The sequence below is a fragment of the Galeopterus variegatus genome, unplaced genomic scaffold (genome assembly GCF_000696425.1).
Source record: "Galeopterus variegatus unplaced genomic scaffold, G_variegatus-3.0.2 Scaffold864, whole genome shotgun sequence".
Taxonomy (NCBI): Eukaryota; Metazoa; Chordata; class Mammalia; order Dermoptera; family Cynocephalidae; genus Galeopterus; species Galeopterus variegatus.
In genome coordinates, this window is record NW_007726975.1 from 261,846 (window position 1) to 284,406 (window position 22,561).

The 22,561-nt window shown below is 37.1% G+C and overlaps 1 protein-coding gene across 1 annotated transcript in view; it reads left to right on the top strand.

The window, feature by feature from the left end:
• The window catches only part of MORC1 (MORC family CW-type zinc finger 1), a 179,151-nt gene that overhangs the window by 121,168 nt on the left and 35,422 nt on the right, over positions 1 to 22,561 (top strand). Inside the window, 3 exon segments of the mRNA XM_008573016.1 lie at positions 10,740 to 10,805; positions 12,497 to 12,742; positions 18,238 to 18,345. Coding sequence (XP_008571238.1) covers positions 10,740 to 10,805; positions 12,497 to 12,742; positions 18,238 to 18,345 — 420 coding nt within the window.

Genomic DNA, 22,561 nt, shown 5'->3' on the forward strand with positions numbered 1-22,561 from the left:
GCCATTATTGTGTAGGATGCGGAGATGTCAAATCTCTATAACAGATGCTTTAGAAAATATATTTATTCATCAGGAGTACATTTCAGTCTCCTTACGTAAACTGCCATGATCTAAAATTTATGGCACCTAAAGGACCATGTCTAACAAGAGGCTATTACACTCACTGTAGTTGAAATATTTTACTTCATTACTCTTGCTACACAGATCTCATTTCTCTACAGTGATGCATTGCTTTTCCGAGAGGGATAACACATAATGTATTCACGTTTTTGGGCCCTGTGTTCACAGCATACCACATGAGATGTTAAACAAATTGCTTATGATTAATTGGACTAGAAGTCCCTTGAAGGCAGGTATCATATGTTGGTATTCTTCCATGTACCTCCTGCCACCACACCTCAGGCAGTGTTGGGCACAGCAGATGTCTAACAGAAGTTCAACTGCTTAACTTAAATTTCTTGTTCAGATTATTTTCTTACTCATTCTTTCTCGAAAAGCTGATGTCATATCTCTTGACAGAACAGCATTTTTAGTTTACTAAACAAACCCAGACAGCACCAGTGGTTAAGGGACATCACAACAGTGTGTCTTCATAGCATTGTGGTGGGGGAGTCCAGGTTATTCTCAGCTCCTGGCTTGAGTCACTTAATTTTTCCCTGGAGGTTGGGACTAAGGAGTACCATTTATTTTTGTCTTCTTCTGAATTTCACAGAAGTGACCAAATACTGCTGCTGTCAAAGGCCATAGGAGTTTGAGTTCAGAGGGAACACATTCTTCCCTGGAGAAGGGCAGAAATAGCTTTGATAGTGGCAGGCAGTCTTGCCATGGTACAGCTCTCTCTTTGCATACTGATCAGTCATTCCTATCACATCAGCAGAGATGGAGAGAGAAGGAGAGGTTCAGGTCTGTTGCCTGAAATGGTTTTCACTGAAGGGAATAATAATTTGGGTTTTAATGCAAATATTCCTATTTGATCTCAGCCCTGCAAAAATTCCTTTAGTACCTGAACTGTATGTTCCACCAGTTGTCAATTAGTGTGCATGCTAATCAGGGACTATGAGAGGCTGCCCGGTATCCTGGATATACCTCAGGGCCTGTCCGCCGACTCTGCTCAGAGTAAGATCCAGGTATTTGGCTTCCTTCCCCAGCAGGCTGCTCTCTGCTCCCATCTAAGGGAAGTCTGGGCCTTCGAGCCTGTGCCTCTGGGTTCCGCCTGAGTCTTCCCCTCCTAGCTTCAATTCTGTTTCTCTTCTTGTTTGTCCTAATATCCCCTCTAACTCAGGACCCAACTTTACATTTTGAATTCAGTCCAGGGAACTGTACTTTGTGATTGTGGTTCTGATTTTTGAACTCCGACCCCATATCTCATGCTACTGACTTAACCTCATTGTCTTCTAATCATATTCTTGATCTGAATCCAGTTCTGTAGGCTTGAGTAAAATTCAAAGTCACTGGTTTTGGGGTTCTATTTCTTTCCTTGTGCTTTCACCTGTTCACTTTTTCTGTTCATCTCCCCTGACCAGGCCCAGCCTTCTAACGAGGGTGTGCGGTCTCCTGACTCATCAGGGTCTCTAATCAATTCCTAGAGAACTAGCTGATGTTCGCCCATGACCTCTGCTTCACAGTGATCTAGAATCATCTTTCCTCTATTTGATGGAATCTTAAGAAGGTCTTCCGAACACGAGCCAAGACCACTAGTAATAGTTCCTGGCATTTGAAAATAACTAAGTATCATTTAAAATGCTTCTGAACAAGTGCAGATCTAGATTTTTTTGGAGCCTGAGGTTTATACAACTTTGGGGACCCCTTTTAAGAAATAAAATACAAAATTATAGATGTGAAGTGAGGGCAGGGCAGTAGAGGAGGCCTGTGTGAGGGAGGGGTCCTGAGGCTTCACGTTTACCTGCTTCATGGTTCATCTGCTGTTTTTTTTTTTTTTTTCCTGTGTATATTAGGCAATTTGGACACCACAGCATTTTTTAAGTAAAAGATAAGCACATATTTTTCATATTTCCAATTTCCTTCTCTCCAATCTCATCCCTAGTATTTTCATACTTATGTATATTTTTGGTGAATTCTAAAACTACCTGAGTGATCACTGTAACTGTATATATTACGTAGATGAAGGAACCTAAATGGAAAGGACGATTAAAGGGATTAAATGGGACGAGCACTGAGAATGTGCCACTGTTAGAGGTGTGCTAAACGTGCTGACATTTAATCCTCATGACAATCCTGTTCTAATTCCTATTTTATGTATGAGAAAACTGAGGTACGTGGAACTAATTTGCCAAAGATGGAGTTAGAAAACTGCAGAACTGTGATTTCACCCAATCCAGTCTGTCTCCAGACCCCTCACTCTATTAAACTGTATTGCCTCTCTGACAAAGGTCACATAAACAATGCAGGAATAGTGGTAGATCTAAAACGTAAGATTGATTCTTAGTTCAAAGCTGTTTGAACTACTCTGATCTCCTGTTTCAGTTTAGATCCATAGCTCTTCTGTGTAGGAGAAATTGAGAAGTTAATGGCTAAGAGTAATCATAATTTTCGTTTTTGAGGAGCTTTTAATATATTAGGCAGGTTTGGAAGGCAAAGTGATCACTTTGGAAAGCTGTACAGATTGAGGGCTGCTTGGGAGCTCTTTGTAGAAGCAGGACACGGTGGACAGCATCGGCCTAGGGTTAGGACCCAGCCCTGGTTCTGTTGTTTACAAGTTGAGTGAGTTCAGGCCTGTGTGAAGTCTCTAGTCTTTGATCCAAGTATTATCTCACCCCAACCCTGAAAAAAGAAGGGGATTAAACTAGATGTTTGCAAATTCAAATTTTAGAATCTATGAGAATTAGTTGCCCATCTTCCCTCACAAACTGTTGAATTTTAAATGCCTGTATTAATTAATATTACTTTGAATGCAAACATGAGGTTTCTGGAACAGAACACATTATTTGATAATAGCAGATAAAGATGCTGATTCCCCTTTGTTCCACTTCTTTCCCCTAAGGCAACAAATGGGATGAGAGTCGAATCAGATGTTATCCTACATATACTGGAATTTGTACTACAGGCAAGGAACTCTGAATCTAGGAATTTTCATAGGTGAGGGCAATCACCCTTCCCACAGTCTTTTGCTCTTTGGGAAGGATCCCAGATTGTAACTCTTACCCTGTAGAATATAAATAAACCTCTCCAGAGGGAATATAAGACTAGCTTCTCAGGCTGGCTGGTTAGCTCAGTTGGTTAGAGCTCGGTGTTATAACACCACGGTCAAGGGTTTGGATCCCCATGCCAGCCAGCCAAGTAAATAAATAAATAAATAAAACTTAGCAGCTTAAAAAAAAAAAAAAAAAAAAAAAGACTAGCTTCTCCAGCTTTAAATCCAGATGTTGTCTTTATAGTCCCAGATCTTATCCATCCCTTAAAATGTAACATATACCCTAGGGATGTGTTTAAATGTCTCTGGAGGTAAATATCTTTGGAGTTCTTTCCACTAATCATCAGTCATAATTTAAATTCCAGGATTTGTTCTTTTAGTCTAGGTCCCACATTCAGTAAAATTTAATCAGAAAGTCCCAACCATACAGAAACATAAAAATATTTTTTCTATAGTCCCACAAAGTATTGATACAGAATTTTAAAGAATTCTCTATTTTCCAAGGCTGTGAGATTGAGATTATGGTGCCGTTTTTATGAGAACAACTTCACATGTTTTTAGAAATGCATGCTCCTGATGTCTACACCAGAGACTCTCCAGGACTAGAGCTTTGGAATCTGCATTTCTGCCTAGCTCCTCAGATGATTCTAATGCACCATAGATATTCACTCCTTTATTCCTGGTTTAAGGATTCCACAGTTTTTCTGCTTCCAGCGATAGTTCATCTCATGCAGCTTTTGCTGATTCAGTCTGTGATTTGCAGGACTTTCTGAACTTGCAGAGAAATATAATAGTCTTGCTGGGAGAGGATATGAGTATCGTTTAAAAATAAATATGATATTTACAAGCATTGTGGGGTAATTATTCTTCTTTGAAATATGAAAAGATGATGATAAAAGATGCTATCATTAGTAAATAGCTCTTCATTAAGTAACTGAAATAGAATTTGAAGCAGATTAACTGTGTTATACAGATTTCTATTTCACAAAAATGAAAGATGTGAAAATGTGTCCCTCAAATAAAAAAAAGTGCATGTGTGATTTTTTTAAATGCATTTTTAAAATTATAGGCCAACCCCAAAACCAATACTGAAAATCTTTAGCTGTTAGTAGAAATATATCTATTACTGGAAATCTCTATCTGTGATTAGAAATAGAGGGAAGACTTTTGGGGAAATTATTAACATTTTTCATTAAAGCCAACTTCACTTAGTACACTTAGCATGTGCACATTTGTTTTAGTGCACTAATTATACGTGTATCTCTGTTTCCACAGGAGATGCTTCAATAGGTAAACTGAAATATCATTTTTGCCCTTAATGCTTAAGAAAACTTTCTCCTAATCTTTTTTTTTTTTTTTTAGTATTTTGTTTTGGCCTTTTCATTTCAGTTCTGCTGGATTGTTAAACTAAGTATGTGAGTATTTCTTCAGTAACTATTATGATCTGGGCGTTGTGTTAAGTCCACTGGGTTTTATAACTTAAAGGCCATTGCTAACTCCAGCAAGATGAGTTGCAGAAGGGAAGCAAAATGGATAGAAGGGAAATGGTTAGTGAACTCTAAAGCAATGGAAACCATGGGTAATAAGCTATGTTGGGAAGTTTTGTACTTAAGAGCAGTGATAGACAGGGTTGTAGCTAGAGTGGTAGGCAGGGTTGAGGTAAATTTGGATGGAGAGAGATTTGACAGTGTTTCTGGACTCAGAGAAAGGAACCAGTAAAATTGGAGAAACAACACACAGGAGAGATGGGGCCTGATTGATGTCCAGCAAAGACAAGAAGGAAGAATTGCTAAGACCCAGGTGGAGAGTTTAAGTTAGGGTAAGAGGAAAGATGTTTTTTTTCCTCTGAGATTGGGGGAAAGAAGGTAAAGGTCTTCACACATTAATAGCTTTAATTTTGTTTTCTTTACTCTAAAGAAAAGGGAGGACCATCCACTGAGAGTAAGAGATAGCTTTGTGTAGAGGGTATAATGAAGATTTGGAACAACCTTTGTGGGGATGGGAACAGAAGCTAATTAGGGACAAGTAAAAAGATTGTCCAAAAAAGGATGAAAACTGCATATTTTTTTTCTGGTGTGGATTCAACAGTTATACAAATTTTAGCAGCCTGAAATTTTAGAGCAGAGATGAAAAATGATCACTGATCGGATTGATCTAAGGCTGGGGATTATCAGGATGCATGTAGCAGAGCATAGCTGATGTGATGGACTGTTTTTCTCAGGCATAATTAGGAATGGAAGGGAAGTCAGGAGGGAGTATGATAAACTGAAAGAAAAAAGAACTGAGGGAAAAGAAGTCTCGATAGATGTGACAGCATTGATAATCATCCCGAGAGAATTAAAAAAAAAAAAAAAACTAAATTTTAAGGCAGGCAAAATGATTTCAGACGTGTGTGATTTTTAAAAGAGCAAAGTATCAGTGTAAATCGCTCAAGTTGACTGCTCTTGGGCTATCCCTGGAGTGACAAAGTGAAGGGAAGTGCATGATAAAATTAAGGAAGAAGATAGGCATAACTCAAAAGAGTGGAAGGAAGGGAACCCAACATTTTTAAGGATATGGTGCACCTTTATTAAAAATATAGTGCAATTATAACCCCTTAATTGACTATAGTAAAATATTCTGGGTATAGAACTAAGGCAGAAAAGGTGCTCAGTGCAACTGTCTTTGAGTGTTTCTTCACCATCTCCTGCTTTGTTTTTCCAATTATGAGTGAATTTTTGCCTTCATCCTCTCGCTGGAGGTCATCACAGTGTCTGCTACTGCTTTTGTATTGTGTTAAAATGTTTTGTTTGACCATAGTTATTAATGTTTTGCTACCAAAAAATGTAGTTGAGAATTGTTTGCTGTTTTTCTACAATGTCTAAGGTTATTTTGTAGAAACAACTCAAAATTGAAATGAAAGAGCAAAATTTATGGAACTTACAAAATTTTTATTTACTCACAACTCTAGTGATGTGATTAGTAGTTTAGGTCAAAACCCATTACAACAAAACTATGTAACAAAAAATAGTTAACTTTAAGCTTGCATCTAAAATGTTGCAAGAGCAGATAATTTAACAAAATTCAAACCATTTTGCTATATCAGGAATAAGACTCATCCCAGTGTGATGCAGACACTGGAAAAGAATATACACTGACATAATATAAAAATAATTAGTATAAAAAATTAATACAAAGCATCCAAAAGATGTTATAATATCCAACAAGTAGTGGAGAAGTAGTCACATAATGAATGTAGAATAGACATGTGGCAGTGTTTCAACTGTGGAAGAGATGAGCAATAGGTTATAGGAACATCTGCTTATTCTGTCAATAATCAACATTTTATTGAGCACCTATAATACCCAAAATATTGTTCTAGAAACTGCAGATAAAAAAAATGAGTTTGGGAGTTCACAATCTATTGAGGTAGACACACATGTTAACACATAACTGTAAGACAGTGAGATATATACAGTGATAAAGATAGATAAAAGTGTTATAGGGGTCTTCTGGTATAAATATGGCTATGTAGATTTTGAGGAATTTCAGAAAAAGATTGGGAAAATGCTAAGAACAACCAGGAAAATATAATACAAAAATGCAAAGTGAAATTTTAGTCAAACTAGGAGACATATACCAAAGTAGTTCTCAGGGCTGCTCACATCAGTCAAGGTGATAACAGGAGCTTCACAGGAGGAAGGAGAGGCACATTGAAGAAAGAGCCCAGCTGTAGTACATCCAAAGAATCAAGACAAATACACTTACTGAGGAAGGATACATCTAGTGATGGAAAAGCTATACCCATTGTTTACAATAACCAACAGGCAGCAGGAACCCTCCTGGAACAACCATGGCTCACTGAAGTTGAGTTGTGAAATGCACGTGGAAGTGTTCGAACAAGTCATATTTGAAGAAGCAGTGTTTTTCGTGGAGATGAGAAGAAGGAGGCTTTGATTATGAAAAAAGAAAAAAAAGCTTGCCTAGAATTTTGCCTTCCACTTACTCTCTCTATAGAAAGCTCTTTCAAAGAGCTGGTCTGGGGCCGGCCCGGTGGCGCACTGCTACAGTGCGCCGCTTGGGAGCGCAGTGGCGCTCCCGCCCGAGGGTTCGGATCCCACATACAGACCGGTTCCCGCTCACTGGCTGAGCGAGGTGTGGGAGCAACACCGAGGGTTGCGATCCGGTTGCCGGTCCCCGGTCCGGTATGGGCGCGACACTGAGGGTTGCGATCCGTTGCCGGACACGGAAAAAAAAAAAGACAAAAAGGGAAAAAAAAAAAAAAGAGCTGGTCTGAAAAATCCCAACTCTTATAATGATGTGTTTTAAAAAATGAACTAGTGTAACATCTAAACAAGATATTATACTAAAAAAAAGAAGGAAAAATTCCAGGAAAATTTAAGTAAGACATCATATAAATATATCAAATATAAATTAGAGACGGTAAGAAAAAAGGGAGAAATTCCAGCAAAATGTAAATGACAATAAGGAAGCAACTGTAGCAATTTCTGATAAAAATTCTTAGAAAATTAGGAATAGAAGAGACGTCCCTCAATGTGATTAAAGGAATCTACAAAAAATTTAGAGCTAAAATCATACTTATTAGTGAAAGATTAAACGTTCTTCCCTTAAGATCAGGAAATATGGCAAGGAGGTTCACTCTCACCCCTTCAGTTCAACATTGTACAGGAGGTTCTACACAGTGTAAAAAAGAAAGAAAAAGAAACAAAAGGCATTCAGATTGCAGAAGAAAAGATAAACCTTTTTATTTTCCCCCTAGCATGAGAGTCTGTGTAGAAAATGAGGTGGAATCTACAAAAAGTTACTAAAACGAGTGAAATGAGCATAGCAACTTTGCAGGATACAAAATCAATATGTAAAAATTGGCTATTTCTATATACAAGGAGCAAACAATTGGAAATTGAAATGTAAAAAATACTATTTCAATAGCATTAAAATATATGAAATACTTGGGAAAATTTTGACAAAAATGTGCAAGACCTGTACACTGAAAACTACAAAATGCTACAGAAAAAATTAAATAAATAAATGGAGAGAAATCCTGTGTTACTAGTTTAAAGACTCAGTATTGTTAAGATGTTATTTCTCCTCAATTGTACTGTAGATTTAACCCAACCTCAAACAAAACTCAAGCAACATTTTTTAGTAGAAATTGAAAAACTGATTCTAAAATTCATATTGGATGTGGAAGATTTAGAATAATCAAAATAACTACCCAAGAGAAATAAAAACTTGAGCGTTCATAGTAGTTTTGTTTGTAATAGCCAAAACCTGGCAGCCACCTAAGTGACCATTAACAGGTGAAAAGACAAATTGTGGTATGTCCATTCAGTGGAAAATTAGTTAGCAATAAAAAGCATCAATTCTAGGTCCACACAACAACATGAATGAATTTCAAAATAATTCTTCCAAGTGAAAGAAGCCAAACAAAAATGATTATACACTGTATGATTCCACTCAATATAAAATCTTAGAAAATGCAGCTGATGTACAGTAAGAGAAAGCAGATCAATGGTTGCCCAGGGATAGGGTAGAAGTTGGAAGAGGTGGTAAGGAAAGATTATCCAGGAGCACAGAGAATGGAAATGATCAATATGTTCATTGTCTTGATTATTATGATAAATTTATTGGTTTATACATATGTCAAAATTTATCAAGTTGTATACTTGAATTATGTGCAGTTATTTGTATGCGGATTATATCTCAATAAAGTAGAGAAAATAAAGAGGAAAATGTTGACACAAATAAGAAGGAAATTATACATACATACATATTTATACATATATTTTTAAAACCTCAGTGGAGAAAAGTCATTTTAATGAAGGAAGACCCCAAAACAGAAATACAAGAACTCATGAAGAGATGTCAACACAGCAGGAGACAATAAAATGAAACATGATTTAATAGAACTCAAGAAAGAAATAGAAGAAATAAATGAACTTCAGTTGAATGTCTTTGTGTCATTCCATGTGCTAGGTGCTGCAGAAATGAGGCTGTACTTCCTAAGCTAGTAGTTCTCAGTCCTGACTCATGTTAGAATCACTCGAAGAACATTAAAAAACACTGATGCCAGGCCCCACCCCACACAACTAAATTAGAACTTGAGATTGTAAGGACTTAACATTAACAGTTTTTTTAAAGGCTTATCAGGTGATTCTAATATCATGTACCCAACTTTGAGAGTTCCACCTCTCCCCTTCCCTCCCTTTCCCCCTTCTCCTGTTCCTTTTTTAATGAAGGGAATAATATGGTATAGAACCTATGACCATAGGTCTAGAAAAATAGCTGAACTAGATGCAAAAAGGAAGTTATAAAAAAGAGTTCAAGCAAGATATGATAAAGGCCTTTAAGAAGGGTGGTGACTTGAGACTAGTGCAAAGCTTCAACTTTATAGGAGATTTAAGTGGAGAAATCCACAGGGCTTGATCACTGATTAGATGTGGGGGGTTGAGAGTGTTGGTGAGCCATGTATGACTGAAGCTTTTAGCTTGGACATCTGGGTGTTTGATGATGCCATTAATTGAGAGGGGGATTTTACACAAGGAAGCACTGGTTGGGGTTTGTGCAAGTGCAGAGGTGAAATAATTCAGGTTTGGAAGGGTGGCCTTGAAGGTACCTGCAGATTATAAGGTGCCACAAGGAGCATTGGGATATCAAGACAGAGAAAAAGACAGCATTTCAAAATCTATGTATCCATCCGCATTGGAAAATTTTCTCAGCGGAGAGCAGATTCAAACCTTAACCAAAGCCAGCACACCAGTTTATGGGGTAAGCTACTTAGAAGAGCAAGGTGAATTTTCTGTCCTAGAGAATCTGGACGCCTAGCTGGATACCATGATGGAGTCTGTGGCACAGTAAAGGATAATGAGCTCCAAAAGGGACGCACAAGAAGATGCCTAAGCAGGGTCTCATCCTAAGGGGCATGAGCCTGGGCCTGGGGTGCAGGGCCTGTACTATCCTTAATCTGTCTTCTATATGTCTCACTAATATCTGATCATTTTAGCATAATGATTACCACATCAAAATACTAGCTTAAGAGGTGCTGCTTTTTCAAAGAGAGCAACTGCTCCCCTGTCTAGCTGTGCCTCTGAATACTTAGCAGAAGCTGGATGTTGGAGATAAGGCAGCATCTCAGTTATCAGGGACACAGTTAGGGCCTGTTTACCTTCAAGAGTCCACTGAATCTGAGTCCCAGAGCTCTGAATGAGAGCTGCTGCCAAAGGTCAGGATTCATTCCACATTCTGGCCCTGCAGTGGGGGAAACAGAGGGTCTCAGAGAAGAGAGATGAGGACTGCAGAGGTTAGGAAACAGACACCAGTTTGACAGAGTGGCATCCTGAAGTTGCTCAGAAGACATTTGATGTGTAATGCTTCAACAGACCACTGGCTTCTCTTGCTCTGTCCACTCACTATTAATCAGGACATCATTGCAATATATCTAAACCTAAAGGGATCCCGTAAGCAATTCCTTGGTGTGTGCTATCTTGATACTCCTTTAATAAATGAAGAATACTGCATCATTATGATATGCTGATGAAAGTTATTTTTACTTACGTTTGCCTTAATGGATTTGTTTTCCCCATAAAAGTCTCAATTTATACCAACGAGTAGGATCGCTGAGCTCACTTCCACCTGCCTAACTTCAGCACCTAAGGTGAGTAATTAAGGTAGGATTGAGCCATTGGCATCGTGTTGCCCTTATGAAGGGTCACATGTCATCATGAGGTTCAGAAAGTGAAGCACTATAGATTGTAACTGCCTTTTTTTTTCTTATTAGAGTAATACAAGTTTATTAGGAAAACCTAGAAAATAAAATATAAATAAAATTGAAATCACTAGTTACGCCCTGGACTTGATGACCATTTTAAATATTTAAATGTATTTCTTTCTAATATTTTCTATGGATACATATATATATATATATAGAGAGAGAGAGAGAGAGAGAGAGATTACTTCAGTCTGTGGATGTATATTTGCTCAGAAATGTTTTATATATATATATATAATTTTGACATTGTTTCTTCTGTTTGCTAAATGTCATATTACATTACATTTCTGAAATATCTTATTATCTAAAATTTAAAATTTAAAGGGGAACATTTTTGTTTTCAGTTACATCAGTCACAAACCAAAAATATAAAAATCTCATAATTTGAATTATTCATATTTCCTAGCTGGCAGATGATAGGATTGATAAATCCCAGCCAAACTTTAAATAAATATATTACTGATAGATGTACATAATTTGTTTTATATCTTTGTCATTTCCTTTCTATTCACTTTCAATATTGGAATACTTGTTTCCAGAGTGTCTTTTGACTTTGCATTTTCTTTATTTGCATCTTCTGCTACTTTATCAAGAAAGCAGTGACCCATGAACCCAGTAACAAATTGGAACTGGTACAGTCTTATAACCTAACTCCCTCTTTTTATAGCAATTTACCTACATAGCTGAATTGCAGAACCAGGCTCAGAATGTTCCTATTTATATAATAAATTATCTCCAGAATCCGAGGGTAAGATCAAGACAGGGATACTTCTGGAGTGGAGAGCCGTAAAAATCATCTTCAAGTAACTTCCTCTAGAAATAGATTGTAAATGTGTTGTTATAATGCCCTTGTAATAGTAATATAATCTCATGCCTTAGGATCCTATCTAGACATGAACAAGTTAGAATACTCAAATGCAATGTAACTTTACAAAATGATGGAGGTTTATGTGAGGTAAAATAGGAGCCAAACAGTTTCTTTGAGCTCTCAGCACTTTTAAGAGAGAGAGAGTTCCTTGACCAGTGGATATCAGGGCTGTGCTGGATAATAAAATGCTTAGGAATACCAAAGTGTCTACCTTAAACTCCTTTCTTTTATATAGTCACTTGGGTTTCTTACAGGAGAGAGTAGGCTCTAACAAACAGGCACACATATTCGAGTTTTGTTAGCAAATACATCCTTCATTGGTTGAAGTAGCCAGCAAGGGGCAGAAATCAGGATGTGGGGTTGGGGAGGGATGGTGACCAGCCCTGTGTGCACCTGGGAGCCAAAGGCAAGTCAGCCTCTGTTGGGAGGAAGTCAGGAAGCACAGTATGTCCTCGATTTGGGGTCTTCTGCATCCTCAAAATCAGATTTCTTGGCTCAGCCCAGCTCTGCACCTATTTCTGAATCAGATGCATAATGAGCCATTACAGCAGTATATATTTGCTAAAGTTGAGTTTTAAGCTTCTGATTTTTAAACTTTTTATTAGCAGGAAAAAATGTCACCTAAAGTCATAAGGTTGTGTGGAAAATGGTAGTTAATTTTAAATAACTTGTCTATGAAAAAATAAAAACATCTTCTTTGTTATTTAAGGAAAATACCAAAACTCAGAAAATCAGGCCTTCAGGTGATAACTTGAAGCATGAATCTCTTTCTTCCTTTGAGCTTTCGGTCAACCACACTGGCCGAAAAAGAAACACAGAAGGGACGGACTCTGATGTAGAGTACATCTCAGAGACTAAAATTAGGAAGAAGTCTATGCAGAAGAAAATGAAACTTCAACAGCAGAGACTTCCAGCAGCTCTGCCAGAAAATGTCAAACTAGCTGACCGACCCCAGGTATTTTTTTTTTTTCTTATTCACAAAATGTATGATAATTCGCTTGTTCCGCAAATAGCATTTGGTAAAGGTTTTGCTTCGTTTTCACATTTTTAAAGCACTCTAATTATAGAATATATATTGCAATCTGTGTTTCCTGGACACGGTCCCAGTTTATATTTTTTTTCTGTTTTTTGTTTTGGAAGAAAAGTCAGATTACTAACAGCAACACAGTGCCTGGAGAGCTCAACCAACTGAAAGGCCCTGGAGAATGCCCCAGTCAGAAAAGGATTTTAAATCTATTTAAGAGAGAAACTTTTTGTATATAATAACAATATCTACTACTGAATGGGTGTTACCCTGTACCAGGTTCAGTGCTGAATAATTACATTCTCTCATTCACTTCTATTTGACATCTTTTATAAGCCGAAATGTATTGCCTAATTTATCTACCTTGTTCATCAAATATGACTTCTCATGCCTTTTTACTAGTTCCACAAATTAAATTCACCCTTCAAGGGTGGATATGGGCCACCATGGAAAAAAATATTCAAATACATTGCGATAGGTTCTGAAAGCAATAAACTTATTTGATCAGCAAATACCTACTGAGCTCTGTCCTGTGTAAGACACTGCATTAGGTATGGTTCTTTCAAAAATAATTGTTTTGAACAGGAGTTACATTATAGAAACCTCTCACACATTCCTTTGTAATATCTTTGGCAATTATATACAGTCTTTGAAAATCTTAGTGAAAGTTTTTACCTCTTACAGCAGCCTTTTCACATTCCATATTTGTGTAGTTCATCCTCTTATATTTAAAATTCATTTTTATGTAATGTATAGGTAATTTTATTTTTTATTTATTTTTATTAAAACATAGTTGATTGTATATGTCTATGGGGTACAGAGTTGAACATCAATACCTGTGTGCAATATGTGATGCTCAAATCAGGGTAATTAGTATGTACATTCAACACTATGCAATGTAATTGTTTTTTGTGGCCCTTTACCAATTCCTCCTTTATCACTGCCTCTTTTCCCACCCCTAGTAACCACAGTCCTTTTGTCTCATTCTCAAAGTTCAGTGTATTATTGTGGTTGTTGTTTGTTTGTTTTTGTCTTTCTTTTTTAACTTCCACTTATTAGTGTGGACATGTGGCATTTCTATTTTGGTGCCTGGCTTATTTCACTTCACATAATTTTGTCTAAGTTCATCCATGTTGCTGTGAATGGCAGTGTTTCATTCTCTTTTATGGCAGAGTAGTATTCGATTGTGTTTATATATAATATTTTCTTTATCCAGTCATCTGACAATGGATATTTATGTTGATTCCAGCTCTTGGCTATTGTAACTAAAGCTGTGATGAACATGGGAGTGCAGGTATCCCTTCGATATAATGATTTTCATTCCTTTGTGAATATTCCCAGCAGTGGAATTGCTGGATTGGTGACAATTCTATCTGTAGTTGTCTGAGGAACCTCCATACCATTTTCCGTAATGGCTGCACCAATTTACAGTTGTATAGGGAATTTTCAATGTTTTTTGAGACTACACTGTATGAGCCAAGCTGAATCTGTCTATGATCTGCAAAATTTTAATTTTTCTGTTGCTTTTAATTATGTTTCATATTGGAATGCACAGGCTCATATATTTAGCAGATATTTATTCAATCCTTGCTGTGTTCAAAATATGTACCATATGTTTGTAATATGAAAAGTAGTTTTGTCACTTTATAGTCATATCTCTTTTAATCCTGAATTCCAGAAAATCTTATTAGCTATACAGTTCCAAGATTTGAGTTTTATTGGTTTATTTGGTAGATATGTTGCATGCTCTAACAACATATAATTTATTAGGAAGTGAGAATGTGCCCAAATGTTAGAACAACACATTTTAGGCTTTAAATATGAGGGTTCTTCAACAAGTTCATGGAAAGATTCATATTATTAATTATATTTTTCTAAAAACTTTTTGAAGTATCTGCATTTAGGGATTCACTTAGCATAATATATATGTATGCACATCCACACACAGGTAAAGCTACACGAAGTGGACATATACATACACACACACACACACACATACATATGCACACACTTCATGTAGCTTTACATGAAATGTAAAAGCTTTACATACATATATATATGTATATTATATATATCTTATTATGTACCACTCAGTATACCAACTACAGAGGACTCAACTGTGAACAAAACCAGATATGCCCCCATCAAATTTATAGCCTAGTGATAGAGACAGGCAACCCAATAATTACACAGACAAATGTAAACTGCTACTATGGCAGCTTTTATGATGCAGTAGTGTGAGTGCTTACAATGGGGGATTTGACTGGGATAGGACAGGGATGTCTTCTTAGAAAAATGGTGACTAAACTTATAGGATTGAATCCTAAATATATCGGTGAAAGGAGAGAAAGAGCATTTCCAAGCAATGCAAACAGCATTTGCTAAAGAGGGAATGTGGTGAATATAAAGTACTGTGGAAAACAATTAGGCTCTGGTGGGAAAGAGAGATAGAAAGGGGCAGTGGTGTGAGATGAGTAGGGAGCAGTCAGACTATTGGCCTTGATAAGGGGGTTTGCATTTATCCTAAAAGCAATGGGAAGTCATTGAAGAGTTTCAAGCAGGGGAATAACCTCGCCATGTTTTCCTTTAGAAAAGATTGCTCTGGCTGAATATGGGAGAAAGGTTAGTAGAGAGTAGAGTAGCTGGGAAAGTCAGTATCACGCCTGCAGTCTTTTGCCCCCACTTGGCTGCGTAAAATGGACCTTGGGCCTGGGACACTTCCTTACTAAGAGATAAAGAGTCCATAGTGTCTGTGCTGGGCTTGTTGCCTTGTGTGGGAATATCTTTCTCTGTTGCAAGCCCAATGTATGCTCCTTTTTTTTGCCTAAGCATGTGTGTCACATGGCACCTGGCCAACACATTGCCATATCTGTCCTCAGAGAAGGGACAAGGTCTTTCTACAACAGCACAAAGGTTTGCGGGCCATAGGGAACTGATGCCCATCACTGAGCTGATCTTGTGTGTTTCTTCTCTGTAAGTAAAGCATTGCTCCCTCCAGTGCTTGGCTGTGTTATTTCCTTTGGCAACTCCAATGCCAAGATACAATGGGCCGAAGTGTTTAGAGTCCTCTCCTGGGATTGATAACTGGTGCATGATATTCTTCTTAACAGTTATGCTCAACAAAAGTGTATACAGGCAGAGAAGTTAAGAGTGTGTTGCGTGCTCCAAAAGAGAATCACAGTAGTGTGGGCTAGGATAATGGTGGTGGATATACTGGATGTAGAGGGTGAAACAAGAAAATGGCAAGAATGACTGCAAAATTTTGAGCTCTTTTACCTGGTTGGATGGTAATTGTATTCATTGAAATAGGGAATCCTAGGAGGTGACTGAGTTTGTAGAGAGGAGCACAAGTTCAGTTTAAATAACTTGAGACTTCCAAGAGGACACGCTAAGTAACAAGTCACATACGTGAATCTGGATTTCAAAAGTGGTTTTAATAGGAGACATAAACTTATGAGCTATTTGCATATCTGAATATAAGTGAGGTTGAAGCGTAAGAAGAAAAGAAGGACTACACAGAAACTTGAGGAATTTTAGCCTTTTATGGTTAGCCATCAGAGGATAAGCATGCACAGATGATTGTGAAGGAATTGACAAAGCAGTAAGAGAAGAAACCAGGAATGTGTTCTATCACTAAAGCCAAGAGGAAAAAAAAGGAGAGGTCGTCAAAAAGATTAAATTCTGTCGAAAGGCCAATTCAGCCAGCCAAAAGCCTAAAAAATGTTTTTGACAATGAGTTAGAGGTTACAGGGGTGATCTCAGGAAGAATTTTTTGTTGTTGTTGGAGTGAAGAGGGTACAAACCAGGTAAGAATGAGTCAATTAGGTTGCATATCAACTTTTGGAAAGATAAGCTAATTTCACTTTATAGGACATTCTGTATTTAAGAAAATGTAGAAGTGAGGTGGATAAATCAAGAGACTGAAATTCTTTATAAACACTTGAAAAATAAATTTAATCAGGTGTTAAACTGCAATTGAAACAGCTTTTGATTACTTGAGGATTATTTGCAGTAAATTTCCTATCTCCTGTCCAATAAACACACTAGGCATTACCACTACTAGACAGAGGAAGTACAGGAAATGTAATTAATTTTAATATTAGCCTAAGCAGCCTGAAATTAGGAAGGCAGATATGCTTTGTGTAAATCTTATCATCTTCAAGAAGATTATGAAATGATAAAAATGGTTCTGGAATTAGCTAATATTTTAGCTTATATGTACCACAGTTTAGCTCTATTAATCCAAGTAATGAAATAGCTTATTGTTATCTAGAGAGTTCTTTTTTTTTTTTTTTTTTTGGCACGATATGCCCCCATCAAATTTATAGCCTAGTGATAGAGACAGGCAACCCAATAATTACACAGACAAATGTAAACTGCTACTATGGCAGCTTTTATGATGCAGTAGTGTGAGTGCTTACAATGGGGGATTTGACTGGGATAGGACAGGGATGTCTTCTTAGAAAAATGGTGATGTTACAAGGCGGTGCTCTAACCAACTGAGCTAACAAGCAACCTCCTAAAGAGTTGTTTTTATCACACCCTTGTCTTTCTCAGAAATGGCTTTTTCCCCCATTTTATCTTATTTTGATTTTCCCCCATTTTCTGAAAATAGGGCTCTCAATAAAATAATATACTTATTGTTTCCTATATCTGTACCTTTTAATTCCTTTGAATTTTTCCTCAGTATCCTTCATTAACTCATTTCACTCAACAAACACATAGTAAGCATTAACTCTGTGCCAGATGCTGAGGATTAAGATATGAATAAGACACAACCCCTTGCCCTCAAAAAGCTAAGCATCTACCTCTACCATTCCAATTAAGGGAGACCTTTTCCTGTATCACAAATTTTAAATTCCAGTGTTTTTCCACCTCATACCAAAAGTATGAGGACACTTTTTCAACAACAAACAGTGACCACAGACATCCCACATAATACTATGTATGTCTAGTACCCATTGATTAAGAACTACATAGTGAGATAAAGCCATTATAGATATTTTGAAATGAATGTATATCTTATTCTCCCTAGCAACATTTATGTAAGTTTTAAGAATGGTGTACAAACTCATATAAGACATTACTTATTCAGGATATATGGACAGTAATTTATGCAGATCCTTTGCAAAATACTGCAGGCCCTTTCATTCATTGTTGAACACCACAGTCTATACCACTCATTCGTATTTAATTTGCCTTGTGACATTTTTCTTTATTGTTGTGTATTGTTATTTAACCTTTACATGTGCTTATCTAAATCATGTATTCCTTCAGAGCAAAGATCAGAAATTAGATTTTTGCTTTATATCCTGAAGAAGTCTGCAGTTCACAGAGACTGAATGAAGTAAAGAGGGAAGGTGGTTTAATGTGTACAATTGATTGCTAGTAATCCTTGTATATTTTTTGTTAATTCCTTGCTACAGCCCTCTTCTTGGGAAATGAAAAGGAAGCAGAGTCTAAACCTTGCACAGAGGAAACATAAGGCATTGATTGAAATTGAAACCAGCAACAGTGATCCAGATGTAATCCTGGTGAGATAAACTTTACTATGACACCTTGAGATTTATTCACATTCATAAAGGTTAGAGGAATCCATTAGCACCTCAAAGTAACTGAAAAATTTAGTTGAATAACCTAGTTTTTAGATGAAGAAACAAGACTCGGAAAAGTTAGTTAAGCTACTTGCCCAAGGCGACATAAACTAGAACTTACGCCTCCTGGCCCCTAGCCCATGATCCCCTTCCATTTTAGTTATTAGTGTGAGAAAGCTTTAATATATATGTAAATACATAAAAATTGTGTGTGTGTGTGTGTGTGTTCACACAACCTGAAGGTAATTCTGAAACCTCATACCTAAATCCAAAGCATATGAACCTTTCTGTAATTCATCCTATGAACTCTCTCCAGAAACTGTAATTCTGAACTGACTTAAATTAGGCCACTGCCAAAAGCCCTGCTGAGAGAAGTTTAAGAAATATGGGCACGCTATCCATTTACTGCTCTACATAACATATCCCTAATTCCAACTCGATGGCTGATATCAAAGACTACATATCTGGACTACTGTAGAGCAGAGCTCCTTTGCCTTCCTTGAGCCAAGTGTGAAAAGCCCTTGATATTTAGGAAGAATTGACTCACAGACTGATCAGATGAGGAACATTTCACCTGTGAAGCCATGTTAAAGACATTGTCCATTATATTATATGGTGTCCTTTGTGTTATAATAAAAAACACTAAAAGTTCATTTAGACATTAGAATTTAATGTCAAGAAAAAAATTTATTTGGTATTTTCTTTTATCAGAATATAAATTTTATTTCTCACTACAGTTCTCTTTTTAACTTAATTGCCAAGAAGCTTATGGCTAAACTTTAAACTAAATAAGCATAACTACAGTGGCCCAGATGGTTGCTTCTTTTTGCATGATAATATAAGTGAGAGTATTTAGAAAAGGGCCTGGTCTCATTGTATATGTCTTTAGGTAAGGTACCTCAAGACACTATCTACAATTGTGGATTAGGTTTAAATTACACTTGAGCCAATAAGGAATGTAAAATTCTTCTGACTTTAGCTTAATTTATGTTCCCTTCACCAGAAAATCATTGTCACAAGGTACATGATATGACTATAATGAGGTTTTAATTTTAAATTTTTTCATTATATAAAGTTTCAAACAAAGTACAATCAACTCCTGTGTGCCATTTCCCAACTCCAGCAATTGTCAACTCATGGCCAGTCTTGTTTCATTCTTGTCCCCTCCCTGCCCCCGTTACTCCCAGGCACCACACTGTTCCATCTGTAAATTATGATGATTTTAGAAGCCATTCGAAGGGATGCTGTAAAGCTCTAGGAGTGATTTGTAAATGGGAGCAGAAAAAAACCCTACTATTGATATGAAGGAACTATTAAATTCAGGACATGAAGAAAGTAAACGCCAAAGTATTTTCAAAAGGAAAAAGGTCAAAATTTAATCGGAGGCCAGAAAGGGAGACAAAACTGCACCTGTCGTTGTAAATAACACCACCTCTCTTCCCCTCTTCAAAACAGTGTAATATAGTCATACCTGTGGATATTACTAGGCCATGCTTGCTTTGCTGGATCTTCAGAATCATTGCATGTTTTTCATGTAGCCATCACTTTGTCACCTCTCAAAGCTTTGCATAGAGCTCTTCACAAGGCTTTTTCATGAATTAGATATGACATTTATATTAAAAATATTGCTGTCTTTTTATGTAATATTTCTCAAGTTCTTATGTTATTTGTGTATATATGTGTGCGGTATGATTTATTATTGTCTCTGTGATCCTAGCAGGATGCCTGTTTTCAAACTCATTGTATCTATTAATTAAGATAAATATTCATTATCCAGAGATGCACAGTAATTTCTCTGTTTGGCTGTAGTTGCAATAATTCAAGTTGGAAATAATTGCTTCTGAATGCTTGTCTGTCTGTACTTTCTTAAACTCACAAGTTAAAAAAAGATTCTTCTTAACCCCTATTCTCCTTTCCCAGTTATCTTCTAATTATAGTGTGCATGTGTGTGCATGTGTGCTTTCATTCTGACCCTGTGCCTGTTAGATTTAAGAAGGAAGGCACTCACTGCTAACTGTAGTGCAGGAGAGCAATTGGCCAGTACACAACACATCTTCTGTCCATTTGTTATTTTGGTGAATTTATTGTGTGTGGGACCCTGAGCCTTATTTTGAGGTGTAATAAACTCAGAAATATGGCATATTTAAAACACCAAAAAAAGTTCCTCTCACAAGGATATTTTCACATTATTCAAAGTCATGAGACTGTTGTATCATAGCAGAATGGCAGTTTAATAATTTAAAAGATGAATACAGCCTCAGTTCAACTGGAAGGCATATATTGACTTAAACTATGCATTCTCTCTGTTTATGCCAATCTGCATGGGCTGGCCAATTACAATCTGACAGTTGCTGGTGAGCTAGGTACTTGAATATTTAAAAGGCTTCCAGCTACACAGCCTGCTATGTCCACCACCCCAAAAGAGATGACAGGGATGACATTACCAATGCAACTATAATACTAAAAATGCACTGGCTTGGGGATCCCTTGCCCTATCTCTGCCTATGTCCCTATAATTGTATTTTTTTCACATTGTCTAGAAAACACCTTCATTCTGATTGGTACTTTTTTTGTTTCTTTTGCTGTGTTAATATTGTCTGTAAGCCTGCCTTTTGAAAGGATTTTTTTTTTTTTTTATATTAGAGAACTTCATTTCTCTCTCTTCCAAGTTTTGGGCAAAAACTCACTCTGCCTCTTGTACTGACAGTTGAGCAATTTCAAGTGAAAATGATGATAGTATTGATTATTTTTCAGATTTATATTTAATCTTACTATTGCTGATTATTTCAGCCATATGATCATTTATTCTACAAAATCGCCTTGCTGCTGTGGTTCACCGTTATAACCATTTGATCTGTTTTTCTAACTTCTTCCTTCTCCTCCACTCCCTAATTTTTGGTTGAATGCTCTTTTTTATGGCTTTTACTCCAAGGCCTATGTCTAATGAAGCTATTTTTCAAAACCACGTTCTTCTGTTTCTCCTTTTCCCAGTGGTATGCTCCTTATATTCTGGTCATCTTTAATGTCTGTCTCTTTGTTCGGCACCCTGCATCACATTTAACGTGCTCCCAAACCACTCGTGGGGTTTGGCTTCATTTGCCTTACCTGCAGTTGCTTCTGGTCATATACTTTGTTGGTGTCACTTCCATGGCATTTTTTCTTTTTGATATTAATTTATGCTTGGCCTTTTAGCTAGTGTAGGCCATTCATTTTCAAAGTCCATTCAATGAGAGTGCTCTTGGTTAGGCCTTGCACATCACTGAGAGCTGTGGAAGTTTCCAACTGGGATTCAGTTAAAGCTGCAGGTGTTTTCTGGAGATTAAAAAGCTGTCATGAAAATAATGAGGAGTTTTTAAAAAGACATCTTAATCCTCTTCACAATGCCCTAGATAGCCTCCCAGTTGGACCTTAGGAGACATTTGGTTTGGGACTCTCAGTCTGCTCTACAGCAAACTTTCATTATTTTTCACAGTCTTGTTATAGTATAGCACAGCTATAGCTCTCTCCACCATTTCTGGCTAACTAGTGTGATCCAAAGTTACCTCTGACCCTGTAAAACTGAATTGTTCTGAAATTCTAGTGTGTATGCGTGTGCGGGCATGTGTGTTCCAGTGGAGTTAGTCATTCCTCTTTCTTGGGCCATGATGAAATTTGGGTACTGTGCTTCCCATGTATGGTCTCCTTCAATCCTTTTAATGACCTGAGGGGCAAGTGCTCTTTTCATCCCTGTTCTACAAATGAAGGAAATAAAACTTGCTAAGGGTCACACTGCCAGGAAGCGGTCACCTGAAACCCCAGTTGTTCGACTTCAGCTCCCACTTTTTTAACCACTCGTCGTTATGACCTCTCCCTTTATCATCCCCCTCCAGGACTGTTCCCTACATCAGTTCAAGCAGCCCATTCCACTCAGGTCCGATGAAGTACACAAATAAGCTTTAGTCAGGCATGAAGGTACACATTTATACTACATTGACTAACATAAAGCATTTTAGTTTAGGTTTTCCGTAGATGAGCATCTCCAGCCAAGAGTCTTGAATCAATTTTAAAAGACCAATCCATCATCTATTATTTGCTCAAATTAAGCTAACTTGACATTAGCTTGTTTTTCACCCTAAATCTGGCCTATACAATATAGCTCTTCTCTTTTCAAGACCCA